The sequence below is a fragment of the Anabrus simplex genome, chromosome 9 (assembly GCF_040414725.1).
Source record: "Anabrus simplex isolate iqAnaSimp1 chromosome 9, ASM4041472v1, whole genome shotgun sequence".
NCBI classification, from domain to species: Eukaryota; Metazoa; Arthropoda; class Insecta; order Orthoptera; family Tettigoniidae; genus Anabrus; species Anabrus simplex.
Genome location: NC_090273.1, coordinates 120,693,903 through 120,710,369, shown reverse-complemented (window position 1 = coordinate 120,710,369; position 16,467 = coordinate 120,693,903). Strand labels below are relative to the sequence as shown.

The 16,467-nt window shown below is 38.1% G+C and overlaps 1 protein-coding gene across 1 annotated transcript in view; it reads right to left on the bottom strand.

Annotated features, from left to right (window-relative positions):
* LOC136880928 (E3 ubiquitin-protein ligase RNF216) overlaps window positions 1–16,467 on the bottom strand; it is a 162,309-nt gene that overhangs the window by 34,721 nt on the left and 111,121 nt on the right. Inside the window, exons 6-7 of the mRNA XM_067153457.2 lie at window positions 12,054–12,141; window positions 1,011–1,189 (exon numbers count right to left, since the gene is read on the bottom strand). Of these exons, the coding sequence (XP_067009558.2) occupies window positions 1,011–1,189; window positions 12,054–12,141 (267 nt within the window). The remainder of the gene's footprint in view (window positions 1–1,010; window positions 1,190–12,053; window positions 12,142–16,467) is intronic.

The window sequence follows — 16,467 nt, the reverse complement described above, 5'->3', positions numbered from 1 at the left end:
GAAGAGGTTCATCCCATGACAAGACCTGCCATAAGGCAGAATACCTAGATGATGTTAGTTCTGTCAAAAAATATTTTTTGTAGCTTGTTTCACACCCAACAGCTGCTTTTCAGTGTGGATTTCCTTGAAGCATCCTTCCCCCTGTGATGGAATATTTGTCTTCTGAACCATAAGAGTTTCCAGTGAACTGTAGATGTGCTGAATGTAGATCTGAATTCCCTCCAATTTTTACTATCATCACTGTAAATGCTTTCTGTAGGAGAGTTTTATAAAAGAGAAGAGCTCTTTCAATCACAATGAACTTTCAACACTCACAGGTAGCAAACGGAAGTGACGATCGAAGTATCATTGCCAACTCACAAACGTTCAAAAGAGGAGGGTTAAGCAGTAACGCTCAAAATGATTCATTTTTTCCCTTTCCTTTTTCTTCCTGTAGAAATTTGTTTTTGTGATATTGTCACTTTTTCATAATAATATCCCCCTTGACCGTAATGCCGTAATCGTTATGTGAAATACGCAATAATTATGGATAATCCATAATAGTTGGCACCTCTGTTATATGTCTTATTTACTTGGAACATTCGTTTCACAACCAACGTGATTTCCAAGTGCTGCGTAGTAATAAGTGTGTTCACCCCTCTTTATTCATTACTTCATGGATCTCTTCCACAATCTATTTTCATGTCTTTTATCTACTGGGACTAAGGTAAGTGAAAGGATAGCTAGCATTTGTGTCATTCTGTGTTTTCTTGTGAAATTTTTATCATTGGTGTTTTTCTCCTTCTCTTTCACGCTGGAAATTATTTGTGCTAACTTACCTTGATTTTTTAATACTGTCTCAATAAAGCAATGAAGTCATTTTTATATGAAAATTAAGTAATCACTTAAGGAAAAACAAATATGATCACAACACACTAATTTGCACTCTCAAGAAAAAAAGAAAGAAAGAAAGAAAGAAAGAAAGAAAGAAATCTCGTTATTTTCTTAGAAGAACTATTTTGTTAACCTACCTGCAAGAATCCTTCATACAGAGTGGATTGAGACAGTTAAAAACCTTGGCACCCTCTGGTGGTATTGTTACAAAGTCACAGAAAGGGCAGGTTTCAATATCAGATATACCAGCTTCAGTCACTTCAATCAATTGCTTGCGCAATAATAGGCTTGAAAAGACCGTTGGCTTCAGCACACACTGAAGTAGACCAAACAATAAAATTAGGTACCAAAACAATACTGAAAACGGCATGTGCTATGAATAATTATATAACAGAATAAATAATACCAAGCAAATTGACGTGACATAGGTCCTATAGGTCTAAATTTGTATCTTTATTAAGACTATAATCGACACCTTCCCAGTCCTAGCCCTCTCACAGATTCATCAAATTTAAAAAAATATATATTAACACTAAAACAAATGTTACCATACAAATATAGATGTGTCTCACATATCCAACTCCTTGTCACAGATATGCAACAAGATGAAGAGGACTGCCTACAGAGATGCAAGATTATACATTTACGCAAATGATGTCACAATCATAGACATTAGTCCTCCAGTTTTACATACATTACAAACCACAGAGATGTAACTTTTTATTTTACAAATCCAACATGCTTAGGCTGGAATTTGAACCTCAGTGAGTTAGCGATAATGTCACTTGACTATTGTGTCCCTTTACTAAGAATGAAGATAGTTACAACAACAACAATAATAATAATAATAATAATAATTTTTTTTTAAAAATTACATGCATAATAAAATAACTACATTTTAAATTTACAATCAGAACTCTGAGGTGTTAAAAACAGCAACTCTTTCGGATCTCCAACGCAAACATGTGTAGAGCACTCCTGAGCTATGTGCTGAACAGTGTCTGTCTGTCTGTCTGTCTGTCTGTCTGTCTGTCAACCCCATATTCATACTGAGAATGCAGATCACGAAAGGTTCTTTTCAGAACCAACTACAATTTATGAAGATTTTTTTTTTAAATTTCAGGTTTGTCTTCACACCTAGTTTACCCTTTAGAGTCCAATTAATACTTCTACCAGAATCCCCTGCAGGCCCAATTTAAAATTAGGCAAATACAGGGTGGGGGGAATACACAGATACAGTAAAAACTCGTTAAGTTTCTGCAGTATACAAGGATAGAGAACATGCTTAACAAGAAAACTTACTATTGAGTATGCAAATAAAAACTAACCAACAAGGATGGAAACACAATATGTTTTTCAACATACATGTATTTTACTTTGCATATGTAAGGAAAGGGAATCACAACCCAAGGAGAGGAAATACAAAACCCTGAGATTTGCTTGTGATATTGTTATTTTATTTGAGTCTGCAGAAGATCTGGAGAAATTGCTGAATTATATGGACAGGGTCTTGGGGAAGGAGTACAAGATGAAAATAAATAGGTTCAAGACAAAAGTAATGAAGTGCAGTCCAACGAAGTAAGGTGATGCAGGAAATTATTATATTAGATAATGAAGTCTTAAAGGAACTAGGTGAATATTGTTACTTACGTAGAGAAATAACTAACGGTGGTAGAAGTAGGGAGGACATAAAATGCAGACTGGCACAAGCAAGGAAGACCTTTCTTAAGAAAAGAATGACAGGACACATTTTTGAGACACCCAGGAATTGTTCAGTTGTTTTTTGGGGAAAGTCCATTGCAAGAGGAATGATTTGGACTCGGAAGGGGAAGGTCAGTAATAGCATTGATACAGGGGTTAGAAGGATGTGTTTGAAGACTTTCGGCTGGAGCATGGCATTGTATGGAAGTGAAACATTGACAATAACTAGCTCAGGAAGAAAGAGGACAGAAGCATTTGAAATGTGATGTTGCAGAAGAATTCTGAAGGTGAGATGGGATAGACAGAATCACGAAAGAAGAGATACTGAATCAAATTGGTGAGGAGAGATTGATTTGGCTAAATTTGACGAGAAGAAGAGATAGAATGATAGGATACATTTTAAGACACCCAGGACTTGTTCAGTTGTTTTTTTGAAGAAAGTCCATTGCAAGAGGAACAATTTGGATTCAGAAGGGGAAGGTCAACAGTAGAACCCATTTTCATTCTGAGACAGATCATGGAAAAGAGCTGGGAATGTAGAAAGAAATAGTAGAACAGAACTGACAGAAAATGGAAGACTGGATATGGAAATTAGAAGAAGAATACAACTTCTATAAACTTAAGACTTAGAAAAAGCATACAACAGCATCTGCAGATCAAAAGTTTGGGAAAGTTTGGGAAAACTTGACACATGGGCATTGGCAAACAACTAATAATAATAATAATGATAAAAGCAATACATGATAGCTGTTATACAGCTGTGTGAAGACAACAGTGGGTAGAACAAAATGGTTTGAATCTGACAATGTGTTGTGTGTGTGTGTGTGTGTCACACACACACACACACACACCCCCCTTTCATAATGGTGATGGATGACATTGTAAAAGCAGCAAGGGAAGAGGATGGAAGGGAAAGAATTAACGACCGGGCGAGTTGGCTGTGTGGTTAGGGACGCGCAGCGCGAGCTTGCATCCGGGAGATAATGGGTTCGAACCCCACTGTCAGCAGCCCTGAAGATGGTTTCTGTGGTTTCCCATTTTCACACTAGGCAAATGCTGGGGCTGTACCTTAATTAAAGCCACGGCCGCTTCCTTCGCCTCTCCTCTCCCATTGTCGCTATAAGACTTATCTGTGTCAGTGCGACGTAAAGAAAAAGAATTAATGTAATGATATCTGCAGATGATATCATCTGGGGAGAAGATGAAGAGGTACAACAACAACAACAACAACAACAGCTGAATGTACTGAATAGAGGGACTGAATAATGGGGACTGAGGATCAACTTGGGGAAGAGCAAGAAAATAGTAATGATTAGAGAAAGTAAACACGGAAAAGGAGCTATGAAAATTGAAGACAAGGAACTGGAAATAGTAGAACACTTCAAATACTTGGGAAGTGAACTGACAGAAAATGGAAGACTGGATACTGAAATTAGTAGAAGAATACAACTGGGGAATGCCTTTTACCACCAGGTATGGAGATAAAGATGTGTCAACTGCACATGGGATATTACTTACCTATTATGACATTTGCAGCAGAAACCTGAAAAATGACTCTCAAGAGAGAGGAGAGTAGAGTACAGGCATCTGAAATCAAATTCCCAAGAAGTGTGGTACAGAGGACAAGGAGGGATAGTGTGAGAAATGAAGACATATGAAAAGAGCTAAATGTGCAAAAACTAAATGACAAACTGGAACAGAACAATTCAGGTGAGGTGGACATGTCAAGCGGATAAAAGAAGAAAGACTGCCAAGACTAGCACCGGAAAGATAAATTACAGGGAAGAGAGTACGAAGAAGACCAAGATTAGGATGGATGGATATTGAAGAACAGCATAGGACAATGGAACCTGGACTGCTACTGGCTATTGGCTATGGCGAGGATGGGACAGGAAAGGGCTAGGACTGGGAAGGAAGCGGCCGTGGCCTTAATTAAGATACACCCCAGCATTTGCCTGGTGTGAAAATGGGAAACCACAGAAAACCATCTTCAGGGCTGCCAACAGTGGGGTTCGAACCCGCTATCTCCCGAATACTGGATACTGACCGCACTTAAGCGACTGCAGCTATCGAGCTCGGTGAACCTGGATTGGAACAAAGTGTTGGATGAGGAATGGTGGAGAGAGAGGACCAAGTGGAGAGGAACCATGTTTTCCCAGCACCGGGGTCAGCTGGAAAAGAGGAACTGATGATGTATGTGAGGGAATTGTAATTTTTATTTTGAAAAATGGTGCCATTACAAGTAACCCAAGTTCAGCGCGTAATTTATATGATAATTTAGAGTCTAAGATACGATCATCTGAAGTATTGGGTGTTGCCACAGATAAATGTGCAGGCTATGTTATATCCTTTAGAAGAGTCCGGTATTCTAGAAGAACTCCTCACAGTTTGGCAGCGGAGCTCTAATTTTAAGCACACAGGTGATTCAAAAGGTAAGTCAGATAACCTAATGAAGTTCCTGAAAAATGAGGAGCTGAGGAATGGATTAACTTAGCAGTTTCAGGTTTTGATTTCAATAATATCCCCAAAAGTCAATTTTTTTTATCAATTTGTCAGCAAGCAAATGAAATGAAATGGCGTATGGCTTTTAGTGCCGGGAGTGTCCGAAGACAAGTTCGGCTCGCCAGGTGCAGGTCTTTCTATTCGACACCCGTCGGTGACCTGCGCGTCGTGATAAGGATGAAATGATGATGAAGACAGCACATACACCCAGCCCCCGTGCCATTGGAATTGACCAATTAAGGTTAAAATCCCCGACCCGGCCGGGAATCGAACCCGGGACCCTCTGAACCGAAGGCCAGTACGCTGACCGTTCAGCCAACGAGTCGATCACTGCTGATGAATTATTAACAACCAATATGGATAAGGAAAGGAAGTTAAGTTGTATCTCTTGTGAGGGGCAGCATAAAACTTCAAGTTGATTCAAGGCTCAAAAGATGATTTTAAATGAGGAACAAAAGAGGAAGGCAGATGTTCCACTTAAGTGTGAAGTTGTTTATAGTGTCGTAAGGTTTTAACTCTTATACGCTCAGCGACCCGATCTATCGGCTGTATGTTCGTATGGCTGTATTAGTACCTTAATGGACTCCCAGATGTCAGAAAAAGACAGCAATAGTAGCTTTTGGATTTAGTTTACACTTTTCTCGAGAGATAGAGACACTAAGCTCATCTGTTTGAAACAAATAGTAAACTCGTGTCCTCATCCCGAGGTGGTGCAGCTCTTTACAGGCACACACCCAATGGAGGTGAACTGCATATACCATTTCAACCACATACCAGCCCTCCTGCCATTCTTAAATTTCTGGCACAACTGGGAATCGAACCTGGGCCCCCGAGGACGGCAGCTAGTAACACTAACCGTTATGCTACAGAGGTGGGCTTTGAAACAAAGGAAGTTATCAAACCGTGTATGTTACCGCATGGCAAACTGAAGTGTGCTGCTTGCAAGCATAGTCTTATTTAAGCTTCAAAATACATGTTTTCCTTCATTATATTGTTTCCATTTTAATAGTAATTTATCGTTTGTAATATTTTGTTTATATTCAACAGTTATCGGTGTTCCCAAGCCTATTTTAGTTTAACATTTCGTGTAATTAGATTTTCGTGCCTGGAGTAGGCCTATTTTTTTTAAATGGCTCGGCCAAGTTCTAGGCTAAATAATTCCGAAGTCTTGGATTATTTAGATGCTTTAGACAATGACAGTGACTTTATAGCCAAGAGTGATTTGGATTTTGTAGATAGTGATAATAGTGCTCCAGACATAACCCTAATAAATGCTCACAGTATATCTGACAGTGATGATGATGAAGACTACAGGGAGATTCTGTCACCTGAAAATTCTCTCCCCCTCCTATCTCAGTTTCATGAATTATCTGGGCCCAAACACATGCCACCTCCTGAGTCTCTTCCAATAGCCTACATCACTTTGTTTTTCAAATATTTTATTCTTTCTCTTATGGTGACAATCTAATCGATATGCCCAGCAATTCATCACAAGTATGAGAGATAATCTTCCCGCATCTCTAAAGAATCAGGTTAGGAACACGATGTCTGAAATGAAAGGATTTATTGCATGTCTTCTTAACATGGGTATCAACAGAAAATCAACCATTGCATCTTACTGGTCTACATTGCCTTCTCAGTTCAATCCATGGTTCCCTAAAATGTTTACTAAACATAGGTTCTCCCACTTGCTGCGTTTCTTTCATCTTGTCAACAATGAGGGATTGCCAGGGCCAGAAGAAACAGGATATGAGATCCCTGTACAAAGTATCAACCATTAGTGGAGCATGCCAACAGGGTATTTAGGCACCACTATACATCAGATCAGATTAGCATTGATGAGTCTCTTGTAGGAACTAAAATTAAAACCAGAGTTCTCCAGTACCTGCCCAACAAACATCACCGCTGGGGGATCAAATTTTGGATGCTGGATGATTACCATGTTGACTATTCACGTCTGTACCACTTTTGCACCATCTCTACCTTCTCGGTACTTATATAACAGGAACTGTTAGAAGAAATAGGAAATATTTGTCTCCTTTATTTTTTCTTTCATTGCAGTGACAAAAATACATTCAATATGCATAATAATTACTGACTGGGTACTGGTAAAAAGCTGTGTTACAAGGTTATTAATTTAATTACGTTGATTTAATTGAAGAAGTATCACAGTTATTAGGTGCTTGTAAGAAGATATGCCAAGATTTATGTTCATCATATTCTGTAGAATTAATTGGACATAAAATTATATTGAGTTGAGTCGAGCCTGATATGCTGGTGAGCATATAAATAACGAAAAACAAACAGGAAAATACATTTCAGAAGAAAAAGTGTGTTTTTTTTTTAAACTTACTTGTCACTAATTATATTAAGATTTCTGGAATACTAAAAGAGAGAACAGGATATTGGGCAGCAGCAAAAAATATATATATTTGAAAAATCAAGTGGCTGATTTTAATAGTTAAGAAATTATGAAAATTTATCCAACACTCTTCCTTTGATGGAGATAGGCTTGGCAATTTTAGTATACAATCATGCAAGGAACGAGTAGCAAGAAGGGAATTGGAAAGAGAAGATAAGGGAAATAGACCAGTTGGAAGACCAAGAAGAGGGTGGATGGATCAGATTTGGAAGGACATTAGAGAAGCTGGATTGGATGTGGTGGAAGTAATGGAGCAAGAAAAGTGGAAGGACAGAAAGGAGTGGAGGAGGCTTGTTAACCACACCCGGGCACTGGAGTGGGACATTATTGATGATGATGACTTAAAGGTTCACCATGTGACCCGTTGCGCGAAAAGGGACCACAAAGAGATCTTTTTTCGAATTAAATATTATTATAAAATGTTAAGGGACATGTTTCACCCATATTAAGGGCATCGTCAGCCTCAAACTCAAACCTGTATGGTGAAAAATCAGGATCCTGATTGTTCTTACAAGTCGTAAAAAGAGGATACTTAAACTGCTAACCTTAACCTTCAGGTTGAGAAATTTGTTTAGCATATAACAGGCCTGGTTGGCTTTTACATTACACGTTAAATTCTCATGTTAGGTCCGTATTGAAATGTACGTAAATACAAAGTATGTTACAAGTGTTATTTTTTTTAATATCCACCTATTCAATACAAAGAGCCAACACAGCAAGCTTCCAAACATAACGCTACACAACCTCCACAACAACAATAATAACTACAACACGAATACAGGCAAGAGAGAGGTGTCTCCACCAACAGCTCCTTTAATCAAAATTTAAACTCAAGACATGCAGTCTGTCATAAAACTTAATGAAGTATATCAACGGTTGAAATACACAGTACTTAAAAATTTTCACGACAAGGGTTTTCACCACGAATCAATATGACATATATCGGCCATTGAATATTCTCGAAGATCACTTTATGCAACTAAATTAACATAGATATAGAAGCACAAGAACTATAAAGAAGATTGAAGAAGGAACTCCACGCAACACGAACTCTCAAATTTTAACGAGTGCTTTAATATACATGTACCATATTTTAATGTGCTTACTACGTGTTTTATACTGTGCTTTATGTATTTTAATATGTTTATTAATGTACTCAGTATGTCCAATGTACACTCGATAGGTTTTAGTTTACTGTAGCCTTCATTACCACATTGAACATAGATATTTTAACCCCACACAGACAAAACACTACTACAATATATATTTTATTTTCATCCCCATTAGACATCCGGATGATCTAAACATAACAACATCTTTGTGATATTGTCTAATGACTGTAATATAATAATGTACTAGCTGATGATGGCCGTGGAAGGCCGAAACCGGTATTAATGTAAATCCATTTATATTAAATAAGTATTGATAGGTGGAACACATTTCTTAACTGTATAGCAGGGAGATATTCGAGGATTCCCCTTTCAGCCAGACCTATAAGTGTCGTTTACTGCCACCTGTTGAGTTTTTTTATTACTACATCCGCTGGTGATGCTGGATCTCTGACCACTTAATATATTAATACTATGCGCCCGGCGGTAGTAATATTACTACCACGCGACGTGCACCTGAGTGCCGCTGTTAGTAATACTATTACCACGAAATTTGAAATTCAGTCATTCGAAAGCTATTCATGTTATCGAATTAGTTTTCGTTTTAACGTGTTGTCGACTTCCTTTACCATTGATAGGTGGTGTTATTGATCGATAGTGATAGGTGGTGCAACCTTGGGACCAAGTTTCGTAGCCATGTGCTCTCAGCTAGATCTTACCTAATTGCTGACATACATACTCCTCACATGCTCTGGTTCGATAAGCTCAAATTTATGCGTACAAGTTCTAATGAAGGATTATATGACTTCACAGATTTAAAATGAAAGTCTAGTGAGTCAGCAGTCTGCAATCATCTCTCAAGTAGTCGATTTATATTGTATATTGAGATATGGATCCCAAACCTAGTAGTACAAGTGCATACAGCCCACAGTTAAGTGAACAGATTATTACGAAACGTGTAAACGATTTGTATTCTGATCTGTATGAAGAAAATTAAAATCTACAAGCTCCTCAGGATCACCAGAAGAATAGCAACAGTCAATAATTAATATCATCTAGAAGCATGATCTCTTTTCTAAAATGCTCAGTCGCAAAAAGACGAAGGGAGGTGAGAAGCACGGGAACACAATGGAAACACGAAATTGCTCCTGTGAATAGGCCCGTTTATTCTTCCCCTATCAAAATTTTGTTAACATTTGGCAGATGATTTGGTGTGTATTGCTGCTGCTTAAATTACTGAAGAATCACAAGCATCATCTGCGAGAAGGTTAGAAGGTAGTGATTACTTTCCACGCAGAATAACTGCAGTGGGCGTGAAGAAGGAAGGACACTCGCAGCATACGTGCAAGGTTTGCTCTGACAAGTCCAAACACAACACCGACCATGCTGTGAAGAAAATGACGACCGTATATTGCCGTAAATATGACGTAGGTCTTTGTATAGGAAAAATGTTTTGAGTGTTGTCATACCAAAGGTAGGTACTGGGAATAACAATGTGTAATTCTGTTGTTCAGTGACTGAAAACTATCAAACTTGTCTGAGTGAATTAGAAATTCAAGTGCGTGAACAAGGAAAACAGAAGGTACCAATATTGTAGCCTGATTTTAGTTCCAATGCTGAATGTACGCATTTTTGAATTGATTTAATGTGACAGTCCACTTTTTCTAGAATATGTATATAAATTTGTTTATTTATACTGCAAAAACTGTGATTTTTTTGCCTGACAGTTTAAATCACGCCGGCACAGGGTAGGGATACTATCTTGACCCGTCCTGGCTCATAGTGTTAAAATTCCGCTCACGGGCAACTTGTTATGGGATTTAATATATTAACCCTTAGCACTCACGCGGCGGGCCATGCCCGACAACGAGAATATCCCGCATAGGTCCTATGTCGAGCAATGCCCGACATGACATTCTTCCGTATATAACTCCTTTGTCGGATTACGCGTGCATGAATTACATGTACAGTAAGGTAGTGCAAATATTCGACGAAAATTTGAAGCCATGTATAGCTATAATCTCTCTGAAATCAGGCTTTGTGCAGATTCTTTGCAGACCATGTGAGTTTGTAAACAAACATTGCTTAGCAACATGGCGTCGTTCGTGCAGCGTGAGAAAGAAATCGCCAGACTTTTAGGTGAAAGTAACGTTGATTCCAGCGATAGGGGGAGTGATTTTCAATTAAATGGAGAGAAAGATATTGCGGAATGAGATTGTGTTGGTGAGTTGAGTGATAAAAATCCCGATAATGAGAAAATTATGATGAATGGCAATGCTGGTACCTCTTCTGATGGATGGAGGAAATACCGCGACACTGACTTGGATTTCAAAAGCTCATTCACAGGTACGTCAGGTTATAAACAACCGCATGGTTGAATGAACTTGACTTTTTCCAATTATTACCTTTGACTGACGAGTTATTGTCGGAAATTGTGCGCGAGACTAACCGGTATGCTAGTGTAAACATTCAAAAGGTTACGCCCCTCACACGTGAGTCTATTAGGGGGTCGTGGATAGATGTTACTTTTTCTGAATTCAAAGCATTTTTAGGCGTAATCCTAAATGTGGCAATGAACAGTAAGCCTAAATTACGATGCGAGAGTGGTTTTTTCAGCAATACCTGCAGAAAAAAGCCTGGATTACATCCCGGCGAGTGTTTTGGGAAGTTTCACACAATGCACTATTACAGACAAAAAGTGACTGTCTGAGATAATTTTAGGTTTGAAAATGCTAAAAATTCCACCTGAATACTGTATTGTACTTGTATTATATTTATTTTGTGTTTACTTTCGCTGATTTTTATAAATATGCTGTCAATATGTTTGTGCTCTCTGTTATCCCTCTGCAAGCAGATTCTTAAATGGAACTGGAGAGGCAGCAGTGTTCAGAAGAAAAGGAGGGCTAAGGGTTAAATTCTGCCTCCTTAAGAGTTAGGTTAAGCAACAGTTCGGGTCTTTGCCACTCGATGACATGAACATTTTGTACAATTGGTATAAAAATTAGTATTTTGAGACAAATGCAGTTTTCTTAATAGCAACAGTCAATAATTAATATCATCTAGACGCATGATCTCTTTTCTGAAATGCTCAGTTATCTTATGCCAAATTTAGAACCACAAAATTCTCAAACATTAAAAAGCCGACTTTAGGTCCCTTTCTAAGCAACAGGTCACATATAGGAAATTTAACTATTTCATGACCTGGCAAAATTCATCACAAATTCAATTTTCAAAGTGAAAATTATAATTCATTTTTAAAGAGTTACATGCGAGATGCACCATTTTATAGACAACTATAAAATGGAAAATGTATTTTTCGACAAAGGAATAAAGACAATTACATCAAATATTGGAAAAATGTTGTAGAGAAGAAAATACAGCAGTCTTCGTACAGCTAATTAATCAAGAAATACAGTGAACAGGACATGAAAAATGTTTGTATTTACCTGTAGTGTTGTCAGGGAGAACTCTCCTGTGCACTCAACGTAGCAAGGAAATCTAGTTCTACCTTCCCCTATCCAAGCCTCAGCACCTCTGAAAACAAGTAGTAGTATATTAGTTATGAACAAGATGAGACTGACAAAAATAAGTGAAAGCAATATCAGACTCTGCTGGGATTCAGTGGCTGCCATCCCCATTTCACTGCGACCCCTGGAAGGATTCTAGAGTGGTATAAGATTGATCTATTCATAAGGTAGGAACGGGTTTAACAAGCACAATTAAAATATATAGAATGAAAAGAATAAATCCTACCGAACAAAAGAATATTGAAACGCATTATCTTATTTCCGAAAGACACACGCACACTAGTGTAACTAGTAACTGTTACTGTAGTCACTTCAGATATCTTGCAAGCTATGCATGCATCATACTTCAAGAATGTTCTGTAACACAATGTGCAAGCCACTGCAGTGAACAAAAATTGGTCTTGCAGCAGATGGAGTGGGCCAATGAGAAGTGCCTGAATTCTGAAGTCTCTAAGAACAAACCAATATCACATATTCAAAATACAATTGCACTTCCACACAGGAGCACTAGTGTTGGTTTATTGTAACTGGTTGACGATAGTGGACCAAATACAGGCATCACTTGAGTTTCGCATTACCAAGAGAACAAGTTGAATTTTTTAGAGAAGCAATTGTAACTGCTACAAATTTAAAAAAGAAAGAAATTTAGAATGGAATGTGTGTCGATCATTCAGGTGCTAGCTACATTAGAGCGGAAGGAAGCAGTTTCACCAACTGATTAATTGAGCAATTAACAGAAATCTACAGCTGGACACAATATTATTCGCAGATGACTTAGTGGTGATCGCCACCTCAGAAGATGATTTACAGTGTTCAATGTATAACCTAAACCTAGTCTCAGAAAAGTACTCAATGGAAATATCCCGAGAAAACTAAGATAATGGCTTTCTGTGGCAAGGAACCAGTAAGAGGCAAGATCTGCTTAAATAACAACATTTTGGAAAGAGTAAATGATTTTAAATACCTCGGCAACAAACTGTCTTTCTTTGAAGAAATGGACATACCCGAGAAAATCTCCAAATTCAACAGAAGTCTGAGAATCATCAATAAAGTTCTTAGACCATCATTAGTTCAAAAACACACCCGTACAAGAATCTACAAAACTATGGCAAGATCTGTACTTTGCTATGGAAGTGAAGAGTGGACCCTGAGGAGATGCGATGAGAGAAGAATAACTACTTCTGAAATGAAATACATGCAGCGAACAGCAGGAGTCGCTAAGTGGGAACACAAAAGAAATACAGATGTGCTGAATGACCTTAAAAGCAGACCTTTATTGGAATACATCTATGAATACCAGAGAAATTGGCTAGAACACCTAAACAGGATGGACAGAAGCAGGATCCCCAAAGCAGTCAAACTACTGCCCCGGTGGGAAGAGATCTCTGGGACGCCCCAGGAAGAGATGGCGTGTAAATGCAAATCTTTTGCTTTGCCTCCCTGAACTTAAGTGTTGTATTTCTAAATCTTAAGTCCAACTAGATTCATCAAATATTTCAAGTTTGTTCGATTCAGGAGGATGAAATTCTTATAATGACTGATAATTCAAACTTACCACGTGACAAATCATAATGGGTTCGGTACTGACTTGACAATTTTTCAATATTAAAATGTTTCTTTAAAATAAATTATTTAACCTTTTCAGTACATCTAGACTATCAACTTTATATTTAAGAAAAATTAATTCAAACATAAAGTAGGATTGCTTCTTTCTGTGTATAATCCATACCACCAGAATTTTCATTAGAATTCATAGTCGTCAATTAACTTGTGTAACAGGATACACTGTATGAGGCAATGTCAATTAACTCGGGAGATACAGATGAAGATATGTCCTAAAACAGCTCATACGAGCACTATGAATTCAATTACCTGCAGCTAGTTAGTTACACGACAGCTAAGGATGTGGCATCCAAACAAAGAAGTGATTTCTTATATGCAGGGATGTTCTGATTTCCCATGTTTAAATTGTAATCAACTGATTAGTTTTCTGACCGCAAGTGGGGTGACCCACTGAGCGCAGCCACTTAGGCAAGCAAAAAGTGCGACTACCAATGTTTGGCAGACATTTTCTAGGGCCTGTCCCATGTGGGGTGGGCAGCGGTACTCCTAAACAGTCTTGCCCAGACAGATGCAGGACCGAATTCCTAAGAAGTCACAGATCTCAGAAAGACAACTCGTAAGACTAGACGTAAGACTAGATGCTCCCAGCCAAAACCTAGTCCTACTATCCTTATCCCATCACCATTGAACTTCAATCAAAGAATGAGGGAAGATATGCAGGAAAAAGTGCCACTTGGCATGAATTTGTTAAGGTGGATTCCAACTTGCCGGAGAGAGACCAACATGCTACGATCTCGGAGGCAAATCCTGCGGCACACATGAAATGAGACATACAGGGTTGAACACTGGGACTGCAATGGACTGCCACAAATTCAAAATATTGCTGATTGTGAGATGCATCTTCAAAGCCAGTCCGCCTGGCGTGACCCCCACAACCACGACCATTGGGAACTGAATAGTGAACGTTCCTCTTCCGAATCTTTTGCCATCAGGACAAAAAAGAATACATAAAAAAAAAAAAAAAAAAAAAAAAAGAGCTTGACTGCTTCCAGTCATTTCCAGCACTGAGGAGGCCATCAGCCCCACCCAAAGGGCTCATCCACCCAAAGTCATTGGTCTTCTTAGAGAGTCTGGCTACTTACCACCATCCAATACCTGATTTGAATTACAGGCAGTTACTCCAGGCAGTTTCGCTTGGTCTATTATGAGTGCATTTTATCCTACGAAAAAACATGTAGAACGAGTGCGCTGCTATCCACACTACAGAACAGTATTAAATTAACAAGGGGTACTAATGCCAATGGAACTTCAACATTTAGCTCTGTTCGAACAACAAAATAGTCTTATGTCTTAACGTTTATGGTGCTCAGTACGACAATGGTGATTGGGTTCTGTGTAGTGGGTATGTGGAAAGAAAAAGCTCTTTCACACTAGTGCCTATCTATATTACTCCACATCATCATCCAACGCAACACATTAACTTACTTTTGCTTCAGACGAGTGAAAATAACACGAGTGCTTACCACTTCGCATGGATTAAAAACATATCTCATCTTATTCCTACACAAGTATCTATCCATAAACATCATATACATGTGTGCGAATGTTGTTTGTCCCATTTTCATTCTCAGACCAAACTGGAGCAGCACATGGTGTCTTGCACACAGTTCCATCTAGCTACTCTGATTTTGCCCACTGAAACGGATAAAATAATGCAGTTTGATGCTTTTAAATGAAAAGAACGAGTACCATTCCTTATTTACGCTGATTTAGAGAGTTATCTTAAACCGGTAGATGTTGCAGAACAACCTGATGCTACACTATCTACAGCATACAAGCATCAACATGTAGCACACCACATTGCCTACTACCTTCACTGTACGTACAACTAAAAAAAATATATATATATATCCATTATTAATAATCTTGACCATGATGGTCGGGATTGGATCCGTATTGACTTAGTAACAGTAAATACTATTTATTAATTTACCTTTCACCTTAACATCTAGTACATGTTTCGAGAATATTATGCATTCTCTTCCTCAGCTAGTAGATTAAAATTCAGTATACAATAAGACTTGACTAAAATAGGGGGGCTCCCATTAAAAATTCAAAACAATGAGTATTACAATGTAACACTTAAAAATTGGGATAGTACAAACATAGAATTAAAATCCCATTTTGTCAAGTACAAATTAAAAACACAATATAGTAATGTCTAATTAAATACAACATCTTGTGATGATATGAATTCACAGTGTCCTTGAAGTTGCCTTGCGTAGTTCAAAAAAGTTGAGTTAGGAATGAATGAAATTGCATTAAAACTTGAAGTCCTGCCGATATCCACCGTTAATGGGTGTTAAATGATGTCTATTTAAATTAAAATATTGGACACAACGTCGTATAATGATGTGAATTTACGGTGTCCTGGGAATTGTAATACTATCTTGCGTAGTTCAATTGGATTTGTACAAGAATAAATGAAGTTGCGTTAAAACTTGGGAGTCCTGCCATTATCTTCAGTTGATAGATGTATTATGCAGCCAGGTTGAAAATAGGTTAAAATGGTCTATAAAAAGGAAATGAAATAGAAATTAACAAAAAGGCTCCGACATGAACAACTGAGAATACAACGGGGTAAAAATATTAAACCTTACCAGTGTGATGATGTAAATATTACGTGTGGCATGCATGTGTTAGATAGATGTGAAGGCACCTGATGTTGTATGGCAACTGGTTACGGAATTACATTGGGTTGCGTGGTGGA